Source organism: Mobula birostris, chromosome 18 (genome assembly GCF_030028105.1).
Source record: "Mobula birostris isolate sMobBir1 chromosome 18, sMobBir1.hap1, whole genome shotgun sequence".
Lineage (NCBI taxonomy): Eukaryota > Metazoa > Chordata > Chondrichthyes > Myliobatiformes > Myliobatidae > Mobula > Mobula birostris.
The window spans coordinates 48,962,691-48,985,415 of record NC_092387.1 but is presented as its reverse complement, the minus strand read 5'-3'; the positions used below and the strand labels follow the sequence as shown (position 1 = coordinate 48,985,415).

The window sequence follows — 22,725 nt, the reverse complement described above, 5'->3', positions numbered from 1 at the left end:
ATATATATATATATATATATATATATATAAGAATTAAGTTAAAAATAGTGCAAAAACAGAAATAATAAAAATGGGGTAGTGTTTCTGGGTTCAATGTCCATTTAGGAATCCAATGGCAGAGGGGAAGAAGCCCTTCCTGAGTCACTGAGTGCCTGCCTTCAGCCTTCTGTACCTCCTTCCTGATGGTAACAATGAGAATAGGGTATGTCCTGGTTAATGGGGACTCTTAATGATGGACACTGCCTTTCTGAGACACCGCTCCTTGAAGATGCCTTCGATACTATGAAGGCTAGTACCTAATATGGAGTTGACTAATTTTGCAACTTTCTGTAGCTTCTTTTGATGCTGTGCATTAGCACCCCCCCCCGCCATACCAGTGATGCAGTCTATCAGAGTGCTGTCCACAGTACATCTGTTTCTAGTTTTTGAGCGTCTTATATGAAAAACCAAATCCCCTCAAACTCTGAATGAAATATGGAGCTGACTTGCCTTCTTTATAGCTGCTTCGCAATGTTGGGACTAGGTTGGATCCTCAGAAATCTTGACACCCAGGAACTTGAAATTGAAATTGCATCTATAAACAGTGCCTTTTCCAGTATATGCATACTCTTGTGTCTCTTTTCGCACCTTTCCATATACACTGAGCTTGTCTATTCTAATGTAGGAAAAGCAGCATCTAATTCGGCAGTTCCAAAGCTGGGGCCCTTAATGGTATTGGTCCATGGCATAAAAAAAGTTGGGAATCCCTGATCTAACTTGCAGGTTCCAACCACTGACAGCTCATTTATGACAAAATTATTTTGGGGATTAAAACAGTTGTAGATTAAAATATTAATCAGAACACCAGACATACTGTAACTCTTCAAAATAACGCCATGACACTTTATATATCTACTCAAAAGGACAAACAACATTCCAATTTTAAGCTGTCAGGCTGAATTCACAAGTTTTCATCTCTGAGCTTTTCTTGAACCCAAGGTTCTCAGATTTAAAAACAAGGTCTCAGGGAATATGAAACTACTGGATATCAGGACAAGCCACCACATCTGTGGAGGGAGGTAGAAGACCTAGAAGGCACATGGCATTACATCTGTGTCAAGGCATAAGTTGCTGCAGAGAATGTTCCTGGAGTGTGAAGCAGCTGGTGTGTTTGTTTATTTCTGAAGAATTTGTTATGGGAAATAATTACTTGTTAAGATGAATCAAAAAGTTCAAAGTTCAAAGTAAATTTATTATCAAAGTACATATATGTCACCATATACAACCCTGAGATCAAGAAACAATCCAAGAAACACAACAGAATCAATGAAAGACTACACCCAACAGGATGGACAAATAACCAATGTGCAAAAGACAACAAACTATGCAAAGACAAATGAAATAAAATAATAATAAATAAACAAACAATAAATATCAAGAACATGAGGTGAAGAGTCCTTAAAAGTGACCTCCATAGGTTATGAGAACAGTTAGTGATGGGGCTAGTGAAGTTATCCCTTCTGGTTCTAGAGCCTGATGGTAGAGGGGTAATAACTGGTCCTGATCCTGGCAGTGTGTGTCCTGAGGCTCCTATACTTTCTTCCTGATGGCAGTAGTGAGAAGAGAGCATGGCCTGAATGGTGGGGATCCTTGATGATGGATGCTGCTTTCCTGCAACACGGCTCCAAGTAGATATGCACATTAGCATTGCCCTTCATGGACTGGTCAACATACTCTCCACTACACATCTATAGAAGTTTATCAGAGTTTTAGATGTCATGCCGAATCTTCGCAAACTTCTAAGGCAGTAGTGGTGCTGCCATGCTTTCTTCATAGTGGCGCTTGGGTTTTAGACTCGCTTAGTCTCGCTGACACTGAGTGAGAGGTTGTTGTTGTGGCACCACTCAGCCAGATTTTCAGTCTCCCTCTTATATGCTGATTCATCACCACCTTTAATTTGGCTTACGGTAGTAGTATCATCAACAAACAAATATGGTATTGGATCTGTGCTTAGCCTCACAGTCACAAGTAAAAAGCGAGTGGAGCAGGGGAGTAAGGACGCAGTCTTGTGGTGCACTTGTGCTGATGGATACTGTGGAGGAGATGGGAATCTGAACAAATGAGGAAATCGAGAATCTAGTTGCACAAGGAGGTATTGAGGCCAAGGTCTTGAAGCTTATTAGTTAGTTTGGAGGGGATCATAGTATTGAATGCTGAGCTCTAGTGATGAAGAGTATCCTGATGTACGCATCTTTGCTTGCCAGATGTTCCAGAGTTGAGTGAAGAGCCAATGAAATGGCATCTGCTGTGGACCTGTTGTGACGGTAGACAAATTGGAATGGATCCAAGTCACTTCTCAGGTAGGAGTTGATATGTTTCATTACCAACCTCCCAAAGCACTTCATCACACTGGATGTAAGTGCTATTGGACAAAAGTCACTGAGGCAGGTTACTATGTTCTTCGTAGGCACCGGTTTAATTGAAGCCTGCTTGAAGCAGGTGGGGTAAGTTCATTAATGAAACACAAGCCTATGTGCATCATGTAATTTGCTTGATATTAAAAAAAGGATTAAGAGATTTGGAGCTGGTTGTAATTATGCTTATAATGACTGTCAGAGCATTGGTTTGAAATCCTTCTTAACTATTTAAACACATTAACCTCACACAGATAAAAACACACAGGATAGACACTGAAGGCCTTGCATCAGAATACAGAATACGGGGACTTATTATTCTGTTTTAGCAGTGTAGCACAAGTATGCTAGTAATTACATCTGACCAAAAGCACATGAGTTGAATTTTTAAAAATGCCAAAACTGACACAACAGCCCTTCTATCCCATTAATGCAATGAAGGAAGTGCTCGATTGAGGCTCATTGATACATGAGCACTTAATCTTTACTATTCACTCTAATTATCTTTAAATATTTAATTAAAGGGATTGATGCACTGCTGAGCAAGGCTGTATACAAATATAGGGCTGTAATGAGGATATTAACTGAAATACCTCAGGAACATTTGCTTTAAACCAAGTAGTGCAGCACACATTTACATTTGTAAATAAGGAGTTCCAGTTCTATTACAGGTTCAAGCCTTGTACATTCTTAGGAATTTCACATGGTTGTAGAATTTATATGGAACTTGTGGGCTACAATAAACCTTAATGACATCAGTAATAAACAAGCTACTTTGTCACATCATTAATTAAATTAATTACCACATAAAGTAATTTCAAACCAATGCTTTGACATACCCATTATAATCATATTTTAAGATCTCTAATTTATTTAGTCCCTTTCAGAATAACACAAATTATATGATACGTAGGCTTATATAATTAACTCCCTACGTCTCAAAAATTAATTATTTCACTGTTCAACACAGGAGCCATTTTACACTATAACAAGATTACCCAAACATTTAGTTAGTTCATTTATTTTTAGTGGCACTGGTTGGGGAAGCTGCCACATTCAATAATTTTATTGTAATCTACTCAACAAAATATTAAGTTACCATCCAGCTGGATCATGACAGAAAGCAGCATTACACAGATGTTAGGCTAAATCAGGTGATCACTTCCAAGAAGATGCCCACTTCCCCTCCCCTACTCTGAAAAGATAGCTGGTCAATTCAGCAATGCATTAAATACTAAGTAAAGATAATTATTCCAAAAATAACATGTGTAAGTGTTTCTAATTCTGAGCAAGAGACTGCAGAATTGAAATCTGCAGTGACAAGCAACTTCTGGAGGAACTACAAATGAGAATATCTGCAGGTGCTAGAAATTCAAGGAACACACACAAAATGCTGGAGGAACTCAGCAGGCCAGGCAGCATCTATGGAAAAGACTACAGTTGATGATTCAGGATGAGACCTTTCAGCAGGGCTAGAGAAAAAAAACTTCCCTACTTTCTAACTGACTCCATCTTTTTTCCTCCCCCTCCCAGTTTCACCTATCATCTTGGGTTTCTTCCTCCCCTCCCCCCACCTTCTAATTCTGACCTCTCATCTTTTTTCCTCCAGTCCTGCTGAAGGGTCTCAATCCCAAACGTCGACTGTACTCTTCTCCATAGATGCTGCCTGACTTGCTGAGTTCCTCCAGCATTTTGTGTATGTTGCTGGAGGAACTAAGTGGGTCAGGCAACACAACATCTGTAGAAAGGAGTTGTCAATATTTCAAGTCAAAATCATGCATGAGGACCAAGAGTAGAGAAGGGAGATGGCCAGTATAAAGAGGAATGACGACTAAGCAAGTGCTAATGGAGCTGATGTTCAACTCCATTTTGCTGATTAAAGCATCGAGGAAGACTGAGACATCCAGATGAATGTGGAAGGCGAGTGAGAGTTCTGCACCAACTACCTTCCTTTTAATCACTGCTGAGAAGGAGTCTGTGAGCAGTCTATTGCTGTATTGTTTGCTGTGGCAGATGGGTAGGCCATTTGTGTGGTGTCCCTCTCATTCTATGAATGTCGGTGATATAAGAGGGTGGTATCCTGGTTCTGCGTTTATGGACTGGACTATTGCATTTATGGACTGTGAACTTTTTCAGACTTATGGTTTTTATATTCTGTGGTTTTTTATCACCCATTCCTTTCCCCTTTTGCTGTGCGAGGGGAGGGTGTTCAGGGGTTGATGTTCAGTTATGTTGTGTTGTTTTTTTGTGCGGGGGAAGGTTTGTTTGGGGGGGGGGTCGATGCTCTTGTTCCATTTTGTGTAAAGGAAGGGGTTTTGGGGGTTGATGTTTGGGATGCTGTTCCTTTTTATGCGGGGAGGTTGGGGTTTATTGTACTCTCTACACAACTTTCATGTTCTTTCTTTGTTTCGTGGCTGTCTGGAGAAGATGAACTTCAGTGTTGTATATGGATACATGCTTGGATAATAAATGAACCTTCGAACATTTGAAAGATGTCCATCCCCACCACCTACTCCCCATCAACCAGTCCCAACAATCACCTATAGACTCTGTCTCAATGCCTATCCTCTCCTCTTTTAATTGGCCATCTCCCCTTTCAGCCTTAATGCAGGGTTTCAATCTGATTCATGAACAGTTCCCTCCCCCAACCTCTCCCACAAATCATGCTCGACCCAGCAGTTCCTTCAGCAGATTCCAAACACAAAACTTTCTGCGCAGGAACAAACACAAAATGTCGGAGGAACTAAGCCGGTCAGGTAGCATCTATAGAGAGGAATAAACAGCCAGCATTTCAGGTCTCCAGAATAAGAAGGTGGTGGGAGGGTGCAGGGAGAAGGAATACAAGAAGTATCCTTCTTGATACTAAGATAGGTGGTGTTGTGGATAATGAAGTAGGTTTTCAAAGCTTGCAGAGAGATTTAGGCCAGTTAGAAGAGTGGGCTGAAAGATGGCAGATGGAGCTTAATGTTGATAAGTGTGAGGTGCTACATTTTGGTAGGACTAATCAAAATAGGACATATATGACAAATGGTAGGCCATGAAAGAATGCAGTAGAACAGAGGGATATAGGAATAATGGTGCATAGTTCCCTGAAGCTGGAATCTCATGTGGATAGGGTGGTGAAGAAAGCTGGCCTTTATAAATCAGAGCATTGAATATAGGAGTTGGGATGTAATGCTGAAATTGTACAAGGCATTGGTGAGGCCAAATTTGGAGTATTGTGTACAGTTCTGGTCACCGAATTATATGAAAGATGTCAACAAAATAGAGAGAGTACAGAGGAGATTTACTAGAATATTACCTGGGTTTCAGCACCTAAGTTACAGAGAAAGGTTGAACAAGTTAGGTCTTTATTCTTTGGAGCGTAGAAGGTTGAGGGGGGACTTAATAGAGGTATTTAGAATTATGAGGAGGATAGATAGAGTTGACATGGATAGGCTTTTTCCATTGAGAGTAGGGGAGATTCAAAAAGGAAGACATGAGCTGAGAGTTAAGTGGCAAAAGTTTAGGGGTAGCACAAGGGGGAACTTCTTTACTCAGAGAGTGGTAGCTGTGTGGAACGAGCTTCCAGTAGAAGTGGTAGAGGCAGGTTCGATTTTGTCATTTAAAAAAAAATTGGATAGGTATATGGACAGGAAAGGAATGGAGGGTTATGGGCTGAGTGCAGGTAAGCGTTCGGCACGGACTAGAAGGGCCGAGATGGCCGGCTTCCGTGCTGTAATTGTTATATGATTATAAGAAGTGTTTGCGAGTCTGGATGAGCACATGGTCAAAGAGTCGGAGAGCAGCAGAGATCACAGAGGGGGAGCAGTGAGAGGGGGTCTCACTGAACTCCCATCAAAGAGAAGATTTAAACTTCTTCAGGGTAGACATAAGTTTAAGAGACTTCACAGTGGAGCAACAAATCATAAACACAAGACTAAATGCTGGAGATACTTGTTTGTTACACTAATTCTGAACAGTTTACAACAAATCATAGACTCAAGAAATTCTGTTAAAAGCAATGTATCAACAGGAAAGCTCTTATTTAATTTGAAATTATACAAAAATAACTATGTCATTTATATATTCGAGGTATCCAATGATACTAGGTAGCACTGGAAGTTTTACAAGCTTCCACATGTGGCAGCAAGTTACAATAACAGTACAACATATCTACATGAATAGCTTACAATGTGAGAAGCTAAAGCCAGCAGGGTGTGCATTTAATGCTTAAGCAAGGAAAATAACATTTGACAAACTTACTGGAAGGTGTGACTAGCAGAATGGATAAAGGAAAACCAATAAATATGGTACATTTAGATTCGAAAAATAAATTTAAGTTATCACACCAACATTTGTTTTTTTTTGAAGGGGTCATGGATTGAGTTAATGCATTAAATATGGTCTGTGGATTGATTACTGAAGGAAAAACAATAGGCAGGGTACAATCAGGTTGACAATCTGTAAGTGATGTGCAGCTGAGTACCCCTTATCTAAAAGACTGGGGGCTGGAAATGCTTCGAATTTCAGATTTTGGAAAATGTAGTGAGATAGCTTGGGATTCCCAGCATTTTAACTCTAAATTTATGTGCTACTGGTATGCAGTCTTTGTCTTGCACTTGTTCATCACACTTATGTACTTAACAGCAAAGATTATTGTATACCAGTAATATAATGGAAACATAGTGAGTGCAAGGTAACAAAAACAGCACTGCAGCATTGAAAGACTCCTTGAATCAGCTGTTGAACAGAAACAACAGGCTTTCAGTCTCCACCTACAACACTGTGTTTTGATTAAAAGGTTACAGAATATTGTATTTGTATTTTACCTTTTTTAATGTTTTGTGTAAGGTTAAAATTAATCAACATTTTAGACTTGTGGTGTTAGATTTTCATCAGCAATGATCTTGGCAAACTCATAAATGAACTAATCTGCTGCTTCATGATCAGCAGATGCTTTATCATCACAAATCTTTAAATTTCTGCAACCATCCTCTGAATATTCACAATTATCTTCAATTTTGAGTTTGTCCTGATGGATCATTGCTGGTTTGATGGTCACCATTCCGTTAAATAGCTTATGTTCATCCGATGCTGATGAATCCATTCTTCCAATACACAATCAAGATATTTATTTTTCACTTTATGCAGTTTTTCTATTTTTCATTAGCTTCTGTTCATTATAAAGTGCCTATTAAAGATATGAAGCCCCCCTTGGAAGTTTTCATGTTTTATTGTTTTAGAAACATTGAATCACAGTGGATTTAATTTGGGTTTTTTGACACTGATCAACAGAAAAAGACTCTTTTGTTTCAAAGTGAAAACAGATATCTAAAAGTGATCTAAATTAATTAGAAATATAAAACACAAAATAATTGATTACATAAGTATTCACCCTCTTCAAACGCACCTTTGGCATCAATTATAGTGTTGAGTCTGTGGGATATGTCTCTATCAGCTTTGCACATCTGGACACTGCAATTTTTCCCATTCTTCTTTACAAAACCGCTCAAGCTCTGTCAGATTCCATGGGGATCATGAGTGAACAACCCTTTTCAAGTCCAGCCACAAATCCTGTATGGGATTGAGATCTGGACTCTGACATGACCACTCCACGAATTAACTTTGTTGTTTTTAAGCCATTCCTGTGTAGTGTTGGCTTTGTGTTTCAGGTCATTGTCTTGCTGGAAAACAAATCTTCTTCCAAGTTGCAGTTCTCTTGAAGACTGCATCAGCTTTTCCTCCAGGACGTCTCTGTATTTTGCTGCATTCATTTTACCCTCTACCTTCACAAGCCTTCCAGGGCCTGCTGCAGTGAAGTATCCCCACAGCATGATGTAGCCACCACTATGCTTCACGGTAGGGATGGTGTGTTTTTGCTGATGTGTGGTGGTTGGTTAACAGCGTTTAGCCTGATGGCCAAAAAGCTCAATTTTGATTTCATCAGACCACAGAACCTTCTTCCAGCTGACTTCAGAATCTCCCACATGCCTTCTGACAAACTCCAGCTGAGATTTCATGAGTTTTTTTCAACAGTGGTTTTTTCTTTGCCAATCTCCCATAAAGCTGTGACTGGTGAAGCAACTGGACAACAGTTATTGTATGTGCAATCTCTCCCATTCCAGCCACCGAAGCTTGTAACTCCTCCAGAGTTGTCGTAGGTCTCTCGGTAGCCTCCCTCACTAGTCCCCTTCTTGCTGTCATTCAGTATTTGAGGACACTTGTTCTAGGCAGATTTACAGTTGTGCCATATTCTTTCAAATTCTTGATGACGGACTCAACTGTAGTCCAAGGGATGTTCAATGTCTTGGAAATTTTCTTGTAACCATCTCCTGCCTTGTGCTTTCCAATAACCTTTCTGTGAAGTTGCTTGCAGCATACTTTTGTCTTCATGGTGTAGTTTTTGCCGGGATACTGACTCACCAGCAGTTGGACCTTCCAAATTTTTACTACGATCAATTGAAACACTTTGACTGCACACATATACAGATCTCCATTTAACTAATTATGTGACTTATAAAACAAATTGGCTGCACTAGTGATGATGTGGTGTATCATATTAAAGGGGGTGGGGGTTAAAATTGACACAATTATTTTGTGTTTTTAATTTGCAATTAATTTAGATCACTTTGTAGAGACGTGTTTTCACTTTGACATGTAAGCCTTTTTCTGTTGATCAGTGTCAAATAAGCTAAATTAAATATACTGGGATTCAATGTTGTAAATCAATAAAATATGAAAACTTCCAAGGGGTGAATGCTATTTATAGGCACTGTATATGTGAGGTCATTTTGCAGAATGGTCTGTGGTTGAGCAGAGACTTGCATGTCACTTGCGACCCTTCCTAGCACCCTGTAGAATTTTCTAATTGTGATGTCATGTCTGCAATCAAAAAAAAATTCAGATTTCAGAAGTTTTTGAATTTTGGACTTTCGGATGAGGGGTACTCTACCTGTCCCACAAGAATGACTGTTGGGACTTCTTCTGTTTACAATCTATGCTAATGATTTGAAGAGATCAGTTGTAATATATCCAAGTTTTCTGACCCCTTATGTGCAGCCTAATGCCAAGTCCCAGGAACAAGGTTTGCAAATCTAAATACATTACATTTACATTCCACCTATGTTCTATTCCTATTAAAAACAGGCCCACGTATGTGAATTTGAACTAATTCCACAAATGACAATGATTTTGCAGAGTAGATGGGAGTGGCAGAAGTTTGCCCTTTAAAATTAAGTGTCGTTAAAACTAGCTTTTCAGAACAAAAGCACACGTTGCTTATGAATATACTGATACCCCGGCCACTTGGCTCCTCAAGCCTACCTGACCTTTCAATATGATTGCTGAGCTGCCTCAGCACTTGGTCTCTACTCTGTGCCAAATACCTGCAGCTCTCAAACGTCCAATCCTTCAAAACTTTATCCAGTTCCGATTCAGAAATTCTAATGAGCTGACATGAATAACTCCCTTGGGAAGAGAACTCCAGAGATTCCCTACTCCTCTGTAAGAAGAATTCTTTGTACCTCAGCTGTCACTCAATTGTTCCCTTATTTTAAAACCATAAGACCATAAGACCAAGGCGCAGAAGTAGGCCATTCGGCCCATCAAGTCTGCTCTGCCATTTTATCATGAGCTGATCCATTTTATCCTATTTAGTCCCACTGCCCCGCCTTCTCACTATAACCTTTGATGCCCTGGCTACTCAGATACCTATCAATCTCTGCCTTAAATACACCCAATAACTTGGCCTCCACTGCTGCCCATGGCAACAAATTCCATAGATTCACCGCCCTCTGACTAAAAAAATTTTTTTGCATTTCTGTTCTGAAAGGGCGCCCTTCAATCCTGAAGTCATACCCTCCTGTACTAGACTCTCTCATCATGGGAAACAACTTTGCCACATCCACTCTGTCCATGCCTTTCAAAATGTTTCTACGAGGTCTCCCCTCATTCTTCTAAACTCCAAGGAATACAGTCCAAGAGCGGACAAACGTTCCTCATATGTTAACCCTCTCATTCCCGGAATCATTCTAGTGAATCTTCTCTGTACCCTCTCCAACGTCAGCACATTCTTTCTAAAATAAGGAGACCAAAACTGCCCACAGTACTCCAAGTGAGGTCTCACCAGCGCCTTATACAGCCTCAACATCACATCCCTGCTCCTATACTCTATTCCTCTAGAAATGAATGCCAACATTGCATTCGCCTTCTTCACTACCAACTCAACCTGGAGGTTAACTTTAAGGGAACCTGTACGAGGACTCCCAAGTCCCGTTGCATCTCAGAACTTTGAATTCTTTCCCCATTTAAATAATAGTCTGCCCGTTTATTTTTTCTGCCAAAATGCATAACCATACACTTTCCAACATTGTACTTCATTTGCCACTTCTTTGCCCATTCTTCCAACCTATCCAAGTCTCTCTGCAGGCTCTCCGTTACCTCAGCACTACCGGCCCCTCCACCTATCTTCGTATCGTCAGCAAACTTAGCCACAAAGCCACCTATTCCATAATCCAAATCGTTGATGTACAATGTAAAAAGAAGCAGCCCCAACACTGATCCCTGTGGAACACCACTGGTAACCAGCAGCCAACCAGAATAGGATCCCTTTATTCACACTCTCTGTTTCCTGCCAATCAGCCAACGCTCTATCCACGTATGTAACTTTCCTGTAATTTCATGGGCTCTTATCTTGTTAAGCAGCCTCATGTATGGCATCTTGTCAAAGGCCTTCTGAAAATCCAAATATACAACATCCACTGCATCTCCCTTGTCTAGCCTACTGGTAATTTCCTCAAAAAATTGAAATAGGTTTGTCAGGCAGGATTTTCCTTTAAGGAATCCATGCTGAGTTCTGCCTATCTTGTCATATGCCTTCAGGTACTCTGTAACCTCATTCTTGACAATCGACTCCAACAACTTCCCAACCACCGACGTCAAGCTAACAGGTCTATAATTTCCTTTTTGCTTCCTTGCCCCCTTCTTAAATAGCGGAGTGACATTTGCAATCTTCCAGTCTTCCGGAACCATGCCAGAATCTATCGACTTTTGAAAGATCATCACTCATGCCTCCGTAATCTCCACAGCTACTTCCTTCAGAACACGAGGGTGCATTCCATCTGGTCCAGGAGATTTATCGACCTTTAGCCTATTCAGCTTCCTGAGTACTTTCTCTGTCGTAATTGTGACTGCGCACACTTCTCTTCCCTGCTACCCTTGAGTGTCTGGTATCCTGCTGTCTTCCTCAGTGAAGACTGATGCAAAATACTTGTTCAGTTCCTCTGCCATCTCCTCATCTCCCATTACAATTTCTCCAGTATCATTTTCTATCGGTCCTATATCTACTCTCACCTGTCTTTTACTCTTTATATGCTTGAAAAAGCTTTTAGTATCCTCTTTGATATTGTTTGCTAGTTTCCTTTCATAGTTAATCTTTTCTCTCTTAATGACCTTCTTGGTTTCCTTTTGTAAGGTTTTAAAGACTTCCCAATCCTCTGTCTTCCCACTAATATTTGCTTTCTTGTATGCCCTCTCCTTAGCTTTAACTTTGGCTTTGACTTCTCTTGTCAACCACGGTTGCATCCTTTTTCCACTCGAAAATTTCTTCTTTTTTGGAATATACCTGTCTTGCACATTCCTCATTTCTCGCATAAACTTCAGCCACTGCTGCTCTGCCGTCTTTCCCGCCAGTGTCTCTTTCCAGTCAACTTTGGCCAGTTCCTCTCTCATGCCACTGTAGTTTCCTTTACTCCACTGAAACACCGACACATCAGATTTCGGCTTCTCTTTTTCTAATTTCACAGTGAACTCAATCATGTTATGATCACTGCCTCCTAAGGGTTCTTTCACCTCAATCTCTCCAATCACCTCTGGTTCATTACACAATACCCAATCCAGTACAGCCGATCCCCTAGTGGGCTCAACAACAAGCTGTTTTAAAAAGCCATCTCGCAGACATTCTACAAATTCTCTCTCTTGAGATCCAGTGCCGACCTGATTTTTCCAATCTACTCGCATGTTAAAATCCCCCACAATTATCATAAGACTGCCCTTCTGACAAGCCTTTTCTATTTCCAGTTGTAATTTGTAGTCCACATCCCTGCAGCTGTTTGGAGGCCTATAAATAACTGCCCTCAGGGTCCTTTTACCCCTGCTATTCCTTAGCTCAACCCATAAAGGTTCTGCACCTTCCGATCCTATATCACCTCTTTCTAATGATTTAATATCATTTCTTACCAATAAAGCCACGCCTCTCCCTCTGCCTACCTTCCTATCCTTCCGATACACCGTGTATCCTTGGACGTTCAGCTCCCAGAGACATGCGTCCTTTAGCCAGGTTTCAGTGATGGCCACAATATCATACCTGCCAATCTGTAGCTGTACAACAAGATCATCCACCTTATTTCTTATGCTGCGTGCATTTAAGTACAACACCTTAAGATCAGTATTTGATACTTTTTGCTTTGATTTCACTGCAACCTTATTGCACTGCAACTCATCCCAATGGCTACACATTTGCCCCATCACCTGCCTGTCTTTCCTGACATCTTTACTGCTCACTATCTTAGATTTATTTCTGTTTTCCCCTTCCTCCGCTCTATCATTCCGGTTCCTATCCCCCTGCCAAATTAGTTTAAACCCTCCCTAACAGCTCTATTAAACTTTCCCAAAACTGTCTCATCACAACTTGCCCTTCCAAGACTCTCTTTGATTCTACTTCTAATGAAAACATCTCAATGTCATTCCCATTATGGTTGATGTTTCGGGCTGAGACCCTTCGGCAAGACTTGCGTTTTTCTCTCCCTTCCACCCCCCACCTTTTAAACCTACTCATCTTTTCTTTCCTCCAGGCCTGCCAAAGGGGCTCAGCCCAAAACTTCGACTGTACTTTTTTCCATAGATACTGCCTGGCCTGTTCCGAGTTCATCCAGCATTTTGTGCGAGTTGCTTTGATTTCCAGCATTTGCAGATTTTTTCTTGTTTGTCAATCCCGTTAAGCCCCCTTAGGATCCTTATTCTTAATTCTGAATTCCAAAGAATTCCTTTTCAAAATTGCAAAGGATACGGACCCAATCTGTTTAGTCTCCCTTCACATGACTACCTACTCATCCCAGGAATTAGCCCAGTGAATCTCCTTCAGACTGCCTCAAGACTGCTATATCCTTTCTTGGGAAGGGGATCTACAAGCGTGTGTACTACTTTACACGTGGCCTTGCAAGACCTTATACAAAACCTCCTTATTTATTAGCTCCAAACCCTTTGAATTAATGGCCAACTGGCTACTAGCTCCCTCTTATCTCCTTGTTGCACCTGCCTGCCTGTGGTTCATGTACATTCATCACTAGATCCCTCAGCATTCATTTGTGGTCTCACTCCATTAAGATAATCACTTCCCTTTTAATTTCTCTTCCCAGTGCATGCCCTCATACTCTTCCACACTGAACTCCATTTGCCATATTTCCATGCATCAACTCAACTTATCCCATTGCAGGGTCACAATGTTCTCATCACAACTTGCCCTTCAAACCCCTCACTCAACCTCCATTTCTGTCTTGATAGCAGTCAAGGAGCAATATAAAAACACTCTTACTCACAGGAGGGGAGTTTTCATGTATGTTTGTACTGTAAGGAAGGTTGATGAAAATTGGGTCCATGTCCTGGATGTCTGTTATGGTGATGGCGAGGTTGGCCAATGTAGACAAGGGGTGGTCTTTGTCCTGGTCCTGCAATAAATAGGAATAAACTTACATTCATCTGAATTTATTACATTGCATTAGTTGCTTTAATCTCGCAATTGTTCAATTTGTAAGACACAGGAGCAGAAGTAAACCATTCGACACAGTGTGTCTGCTCCACCATCTTATAACGGTCCCCTCCAACTTTTTCCCTATAAGCCTCAACCTCTTTACCAATCAAGAACCTATCGATCCCTGTCTTAAATACACCTAATAACTTGGGCTCCACAGCCCCCATGACAACGGATTCTACACAATCTTTAGCTGAAGAATCTTACCCTCTTCTCAGCTTTAAAGGATGTTCCTTACTTCTGAAGCTATGCCCTTGTATCCTAGACTCTCCTACTTTCCACATCCACTTTATTCAGGCCTTTCAGTAGCCAGTAAGTTTCAATGAGATCCTCCCCCTTATCCTTCTGATAAGCCCACAGCCATCAAACATTCTCTGTACGTTAACCTTTTCATTTCTGAGACCATTCTTGTGGTTGTCATTGGACCTCCTGCAAGGCCAGCACTTCCTTCCTTAGATCTGGTGCCAAAAATAAAAATAACACATTCTGCACATTCTCCCTGTGATCACATGTGTTTGCTCCAGAAACTCCAGCCTCCCTTCACATCCCAAAGGTGTGCTGGTTGGTAGGTTAATTGGCCATTGTAAATTGCCCTTAGTTGGTATGTAACTGGTAGAATGTTGATCGATCATGTGGAAAGAACAAAATAGAACAGAGATGAGGCAGAATTTCTTCAGCCAGAGGGTGGTGGATATGTCGAATTCATTGCCCTGGATGGCAAGTCATTGGGTATATTTAACGTGAAGGCTGATAGGTTCTACGTCAAAGGTCACAGAGAGAAGGCAGTGAAAAGGGGTTGGGTGGGTTAATATCAGCCATGATGAATATCTTAGGATAAGTGTAAATGGATACTTGCTGACTGGCATGGAATTAGTGGGCTAGAGGGTTTGTTTCCATGCTTTGAGTCACAGACTATGACGGTAAAATATTCTATGATGTCCAGAGGCACTGAAACTCAATACTTAACTCCAAGTCATGCTTTTACAAAAATGTTAATAAATTTCTCTTTGGTTTCTGCAATGCACTTGCTCATTTGCAGGAGAAATCTAGATCGTCAGAAAGAAGTTACTCTAATTCCTTTCATGCAAAGCTAAAAACATCATTCAGGTCAAACTGTAACATGTGTACGATGATGACAGTCTGCAGACATGAAGTCCAGCTGCATGCTTGGGTAGATACTAAGGAATGGGCTGTGTTTCTTTGAGAGACATGCTAGTCTATTAGGCTGTGGGAAGCTGTAAAATGATTCACAAGGATCCTCTAAATTCTATTGTTTGTACTTTTAATCTTCATTGGTTGACCATTCCCAAAATGAGAGACTCACAGGAGCCATGATAAGCAACTGTTTGCTTTACACAAATTTATCAGGCAATAAACCATCACTTATCAAATGACTTAATAACCTTGAATTCAGTCTGTTTAACTTCTCAGATTTGTATTTCACTGATCTCAACCAATGTGTTCAGTAAATGCACATTTACCCTTGTTTCCCAGGTACAAAGTAGGCATCTACTTCTCCGATGCCACGGTAGTGTAATGGTTAGCGTAATACTTTACAGATCGAGCGAACTCCGATCAGTGTTCAATTCCTGCTGCTGTCTGTAAGGAATTTGTGCATCTCCCTATGGCCATGCAGTTTGCTCTGGCAGCTCCAGTATCCTCCCACATTCCAAAAACGTACGGTTAGCATTAGGGTTCCCAAGCAGTCACTGGGAGATGTATAAATTCCTTACAGATAGCAGGAAAAACTGAAACCCGATTTTAAAGCTGGTGCTGTAATAGATTAATAATACCAAACAACGCCCAGAAGGCATAACCAGTGGAAGTTTTCTATGCCTAAATTGGCTGGCAAGTTTCCTGCAATAAAACAATGAGCATATGTGAAAAAGTACTTCACATTCTATGGCTCACATTTGGTCTTTGCTGTATGTGGTTTTTCATGGATTCTATTGTATTTCTTTGTTTTGTGGCAGCCTGCAAGAAGAGCAATCTCAAGGTTGTGCATACTTTGATAATAAATTTGAACTTTGAATTTTGAAGCTACGTTGCAATGTCCTATGGAGTGAAAGGCACTATACACCCAGTGGCCACTTTATTAGATACACCTGTACACCTATCTAATAAGCCAAACGTGTAGCAGCAACTCAATACATAAAAGCATGCAGACACGGTCAGAAGGTTCAATTGGTGTTCAGACCAAACATCAGAATGGGGAAGAAATGTGATCTAAGTGACTGACTGTGGAATGATTGTTGGTGGCAGACTGGGTGGTTTCAGGATTTCAGAAACTGCAGTTCTCCTGCGATTTTCCCTCACAGTGGTCTCTTGAGTTTACAGAAAACGAGAAAACGGTGCAAAAAATACAACAGATCCAGTGAACGGCAGTCCTGTGGACGGAAACGGGTTGTTAACGAGAGGGGTCAGAGGAGAATGGGCAGGCTGGTTCAAGCTGACAGGAAGGGTTCAGTAAGTCAAATAACCAAGCATTACAATAATGGTGTGCAAAAGAGCATCTCTGGGTGCACAACATGTTGAATCTTGAAGTGGATGAGCTACAGCAGAAGACCACACCTGCTTCTAATAAAGTGGCCAGTGAGTGCATCTCAAAAAGCACTTCACGTTATAAGCTATGTTGCAACATCCTAAAGTTGTGAAAGGCAGAATATATATTCAAGTCTTTCAGAAGCACAGAGGTCAAATTTAGCCACAGCAGATGAACATTCCAAATGCATCGAGTCAAATGGCATCTCTTTTCCCTGGTGCCGGAAGTCATTATTAATTGCAAATTAAATTTTAAATAAATGAATAATAAATGCCATGGACTTCTAGGTTATTTGTCACCACCTCTGATTAATATGCTAACACTGATAAAGACTACAATGGAATTGCCTGCCATCACACTCTGTTGCATGAGAAACAAATCCAGTCAAATTAATTTTAATGCTGATTAGTTTATGTATGATTTTCCCTATTGATTTTCCTTTGAGCAGTTTGTATACTACCACATTCAATAGATTTTCTCCCACTAAAATGTTTACGCCTACATCTCTCTCCTTTCCTCCAGAAAATTACGGTCTCGAGAAGTGCACTATTTGTCATATTTCTCATCTTCAAAGTCTCGTCTAAACCTTCACCAACAATTGCAGAAGCATCTAAATCTGTCATTCAGTGCCTTTATCTTCTCTGTATGCAGCACTGTTGCATTGGAAAGCAAATGTTTATGGGTTTGCTCCACTCCAGAGATTTGAGCATAAAAGACTCAAATGCAGCTTCGGGGGATTGCTGCTGTGTCAGAGGTCTTGCAAATGATTTTTAAACCAAAACCAGACCTATTCTCACAAGAAATCCTATGAAGGCCCAATGGCATTTTTGGGCCAGGAAAGAAAGGAATTCCCAACCAATTGTTAAAACATTCATGTCACTGAAATATGTAATCCGATCATTATCAACAGTTAACTTTCAGTAAAATCTGGGAGCCTAGTCTGTATAAATTATCACCTATGCTTCCAATTTTCCAACAAGGAAAACACCTTAAAGGCTGAAAGCACTTTGAGACATCATGATGCAGTGAAGCCTTTGTATAAGTGTAGATTATTTAAAATCTACACACATGTAGATCCTTGGTATAAAAGCTTAACAGAATACCATGCTCTCAGAGTGAAAAGAGGTCAAAGGTATGCTCTCGCTGTGCAAAGCCCAGATTAAACCACATTGGAGCTACTCCAAGCGTTTCTGAGCACCACATCTTAGGAGGAAGAATGATTCAGCCTTGGAGAGAAGACATTGATTTATCAGATTCAGAACTGAATCCACGGTTAATTTACTATGAGACAATACATGAACCAGGATTTTATTCTTTTTAATTTAGAAAGTTAAAGAAGATTTTACTGAAAATTTCAACATATTTGGGCAGACAGAGAAATTCACACTGTAGGTTGTAGAGTCTAGGACTTTGAGACAGACTCAAAATTGGTGCAATATTTTCAGGAATGGTTGGGAATCATTTGACACAATTGAGAGTATAGAAGTGGGAGAATAGTAACCAAGACTCATTGTTTGTCAAACAAAGAAGGGGTATACCATAGAAGCACAAGAGACTGCAGATGCTGAAAAGTGAAGCAACAAACAATTTGCAAGAGGAATTCAGAGGGTCAAAATGCCTCTGTGGGAGTAATTCCCGCACCACTCATGATCCAGGGATTGGACCCAAAACACTGACAATGCTTTTCCATTCTCACCACCAGCACCCAGGGCACTTCCCCAAACCCCCAAAAGGTGCTGCTTGACTTGCTGGATTCCTCCAGCAGATTGCTTTTATTGCTAAGAGATAGACCATTTATGTCAGGGATGAGGCCATTTTTTTTTCAAAGTTCAAAGTAAATTTATTATCAAAGTACATATATGTCAACATACACTATCCGAGATTCATTTTCTTGCAGGTATTCACAAAGGAGCACAATAAAATCAATGAACAATGGACAAACAACCAATGTACAAAAGACAACAATTTGTGCAATTACCAAAAAAAACTAAATAATATTGAGAACATGAGTTGCAGAGTCCTTGAAAGTGAGTCCATAGGTTGTGGAATCAGTACCGTGTGGGAGTGAGTGAAGTTATCCACTTTGGTGCAAGAGCCTGATAGTTGAAGGGTAACAACATCTACCCCTCCTCAGGAATTTGCAAAGACTGGTGCTTCCTCTGTCCTTTGAGGAAAAGAGTTCCAAAGATTCTTAGATGACTGGCTTTAATTCAGTCATAAATTGCCTCCCTATTTATTTTCATAAAGAGAGCCCTAGTCATAGATTCATCCCAAAAGTAAACCCTCTCTCCACATCCACCCTGTCAAGATCTTCAGGATTGTTTCAATTATATCCTCCTTACTTTAAACTCCAAAATAAATGTAGCCTGTCCAACCTACACTAACACCAGAGCCCCTCATTTCAGGTATTGTTGTTTATGACTCTATGTCCCATATATTGGAAATTAAATACAAAATTTCATCTGCCTCCCACTGCTCAAGGGATCTGCCCCCAGTTCTCTAATATGCTTCACTAAGAGTGATGATGAAGTCATACCGTTGCATTGACTTGCAGCTGATAGGCTTGAGCAGTCTCATAATCCAGTGGTCTTTGAACAGTCACCACTCCTCTGGCTCCATCAATGGTGAAAAAGCGCGATGGAGGCTGGAATGAATACAGCACACTACCTCCAGTTCCCTGATCGCGGTCCGTGGCATTCACTATGAAAATTGGCGTCCCTGCTGGTGTGTTCTGCAAGGAAGAAAAAGGAAATACTTAACACAAATATCAAAAAAACACAGAACTGAGATACCTCTGCGTCCATTTTGATGCATAATCAAACTGGTCAAAACTGCAGATACTGGGTGCCTGAAATAAAACATGATGCTGTAAATATTCAGCAAGCCAGGCGGCATACCTGGAGAGAGGAAGAGTTAATGTTTAATGACAATTAACTTACATTCATTTTGTTACCATCAACAAGTTAGTCCAGAGGGTCTGCTTTTCTGTGCTGTATAGTTCCGCAATTCCCTAAATAAAACATTGACTTCTCAAACTTCCGCTAATGCCCCACCTCCCCCTTGTACCCATCTGTTATTTATTTATTTATATACACACATTCTTTTTCTCTCTCTCTCCTTTTTCTCCCTCTGTCCCTCTCACAATACCTCTTGCCCATCCTCTGGGCTTTTCCTCCCTCCCCCTTTTCTTTCTCCCTAGGCCTCCTGTCCCATGATCATCTCATATCCCTTTTGCCAATCAACTGTCCAGCTCTTGGCTCCATCCCTCCCCCTCCTGTCTTCTCCTATCATTTTAGATCTCCCCCTCCCCCTCCCACTTTCAAATCTCTTACTAGCTCTTCTTCCAGTTAGTCCTGACGAAGGGTCTCGGCCCGAAACATTGACTGTACCTCTTCCTAGAGATGCTGCCTGGCCTGCTGCGTTCACCAGCAACTTTTATGTGTGTTGCTTGAAATTCCAGCATCTGCAGATTTCCTCGTATCTGAACCATTAACTGTTTAGTCATAGTCATACTTTATTGATCCCGGGGGAAATTGGTTTTCGCTGCAGTTGCACCATAAATAATTAAATAGTAATAAAACCATAAACAATTAAATAGTAATATGTAAATTATGCCAGGAAATAAGTCCAGGACCAGCCTATTGGTTCAGGGTGTCTAACCTTCCAAGGGAGGCGTTGTAAAGTTTGATGGCCACAGGCAGGAATGACTTCCTATGACGCTCTGTGTTGCATCTCGGTGGCATGAGTCTCTGGCTGAATGTACTCCTGTGCCCAACCAGTACATCATGTAGTGGATGGGAGACATTGTCCAAGATGGCATGCAACTTGGACAGCATCCTCTTTTCAGACACCACCATCAAAGAGTCCAGTTCCATCCCCACAACATCACTGGCCTTACAAACGAGTCTGTTGATTCTGTTGGTGTCTGCTACCCTCAGCCTGCTGCCCCAGCGCACAACAGCAAACATGATCGCACTGACCACCACAGACTCGTAGAACATCCTCAGCAACGTCCGGCAGATGTTAAAGGATCTCAGTCTCCTCAGGAAATTGAGATGGCTCTGACCCTTCTTGTAGACAGCCTCAGTGTTCTTTGACCAGTCCAGTTTATTGTCAATTCGTATCCCCAGGTATCTGTAATCCTCCACCATGTCCACACTGACCCCCTGGATGGAAACAGGGGTCACCGGTACCTTAGCTCTCCTCAGGTCTACCACCAGCTCCTTAGTCTTTTTCACATTAAGCTGTAGGTAATTCTGCTCACACCATGTGACAAAGTTTCCTACAGTAGCCCTGTACTCAGCCTCATCTCCCTTGCTGATGCATCCAACTATGGCAGAGTCATCAGAAAACTTCTGAAGATGACAAGACTGTGCAGTAGTTGAAGTCCGAGGTGTAATTGGTGAAGAGAAAGGGAGACAAGATAGTCCCCTGTGGAGCCCCAGTGCTGCTGATCACTCTGTCGGACACACAGTGTTGCAAGTACACGTACTGTGGTCTGCCAGTCAGGTAATCTAGAATCTGTATCTGTATCTACACATGCTGCTTGATATGCTCAGTGCTTCCAGAGATTTGTCACATTTCCTAACTTATGCTGGTCAGCAGCCGGTTCCAAGCGTTCTATTGCAGAAGGAATTTCAGAATAAAAATGTTAACTTAAGTGCTTGCCACATGCAACAATAAAACCATTTGACCAGCCATTGCTATAGCTGATCATTGGCTGAAGTTGTGCCAAAGTTTATTGCAGAGGTGACTCAGATGGTTGACCATTTTCTTGCCTCTATGATATAAAGCTCTTTCAAATGTAAGTTGCAGCTAGTCACCTACAGTACATCGAGTACAATGGGGGCAAAGGGCAGTGGAGAGGAGAGCAAGGTTCTGTTGAAGAGGGAGAGACTCGGTAGCATTACTTCACTTTCAGTCTCTAAATCAACCAAACTTCAACCCTTGAATTAGTGGGATTCCTTGAAATTCTCTCTTAGAACTGTTAATTCTCTTAGATATAGCTGATGTAATCAGTTCCATAAATCATACATAAGCTATTAATTAACCAAGCTGGATAATCCTGCTAAAATACGATAACTTCATGAAACAAAGCTGCCAAAAGGAAGGAGCTATTCCAAGGGTAATCACATCAGAAGACTGGCATTGATTGACTGCCTCACTTTAAATGTCCTCCCCCAAAGCAACTTTTGTCACTGAAGATTGGTTCTCGAGTAACAGTTACACACCTGCAAAACTGGGCTGAGAAATGGCAGGTGGAGTTCAACCCAGATAGGTGTGAGGTGGTTCATTTTGGTAGGTCAAATATGATGGCAGAATATAGTATTAATGGTAAGACTCTTGGCAGTGTGGAGGATCAGAGGGATCTTGGGGTCTGAGTCCATAGGACGTTCAAGGTAGCTGCGCAGGCTGACTCTGTGGTTAAGAAGACATACGGCGTATTGACCTTCGTCAATCATGGAATTGATTTTAGGAGCCAAGAGGTAATGTTGCAGCTCTATAGGACCCTGGTCAGACCCCACTTGGAGAACTGTGCGCAGTTCTGGTCGCCTCACCTCTGGAAGGATGTGGGAACCACAGAAAGGGTGCAGAGGAGATTTACAAGGATGTTGCCTGGACTGGGGAGCATGCCTTTTCTCCTTGGAGTGACGGAGGATGAGAGGTGACCTGATAGAGGTGTATAGGATGATGAGAGGCACTGATCATGTGGATAGTCAGAGGCTTTTTCCCACGGCTGAAATGGCTGTCACAAGAGGGCACAGGTTCAAGGTGTTTGGGAGTAGGTACAGAGGAGGTGTCAAGGGTAAGTCTTTTTACGCAGAGGGTGGTGAGTGCGTGGAATGGCTGCCGGCAACGGTGGTGGAGGCGGATACGATAGGGGCTTTTAAGAGACTTTTGGATAGGTACATGGAGCTTAGAAGAATAGAGGGCTATGGGTAACCCTAGTAATTTCTAAGGTAGGGACATGTTCCGGACAACTTTGTGGACCGAAAGGCCTG

General features: G+C 41.4%; 1 protein-coding gene across 13 annotated transcripts in view; it reads right to left on the bottom strand.

Annotated features, from left to right (window-relative positions):
- cdh23 (cadherin-related 23) overlaps positions 1-22,725 on the bottom strand; it is a 1,156,658-nt gene that overhangs the window by 824,743 nt on the left and 309,190 nt on the right. For all 13 annotated transcript variants that reach the window (XM_072282605.1, XM_072282606.1, XM_072282607.1 and 10 more), the window contains exons 7-8: positions 19,260-19,454; positions 13,970-14,098 (exon numbers count right to left, since the gene is read on the bottom strand). In XM_072282605.1, the coding sequence (XP_072138706.1) occupies positions 13,970-14,098; positions 19,260-19,454 (324 nt within the window). The remainder of the gene's footprint in view (positions 1-13,969; positions 14,099-19,259; positions 19,455-22,725) is intronic.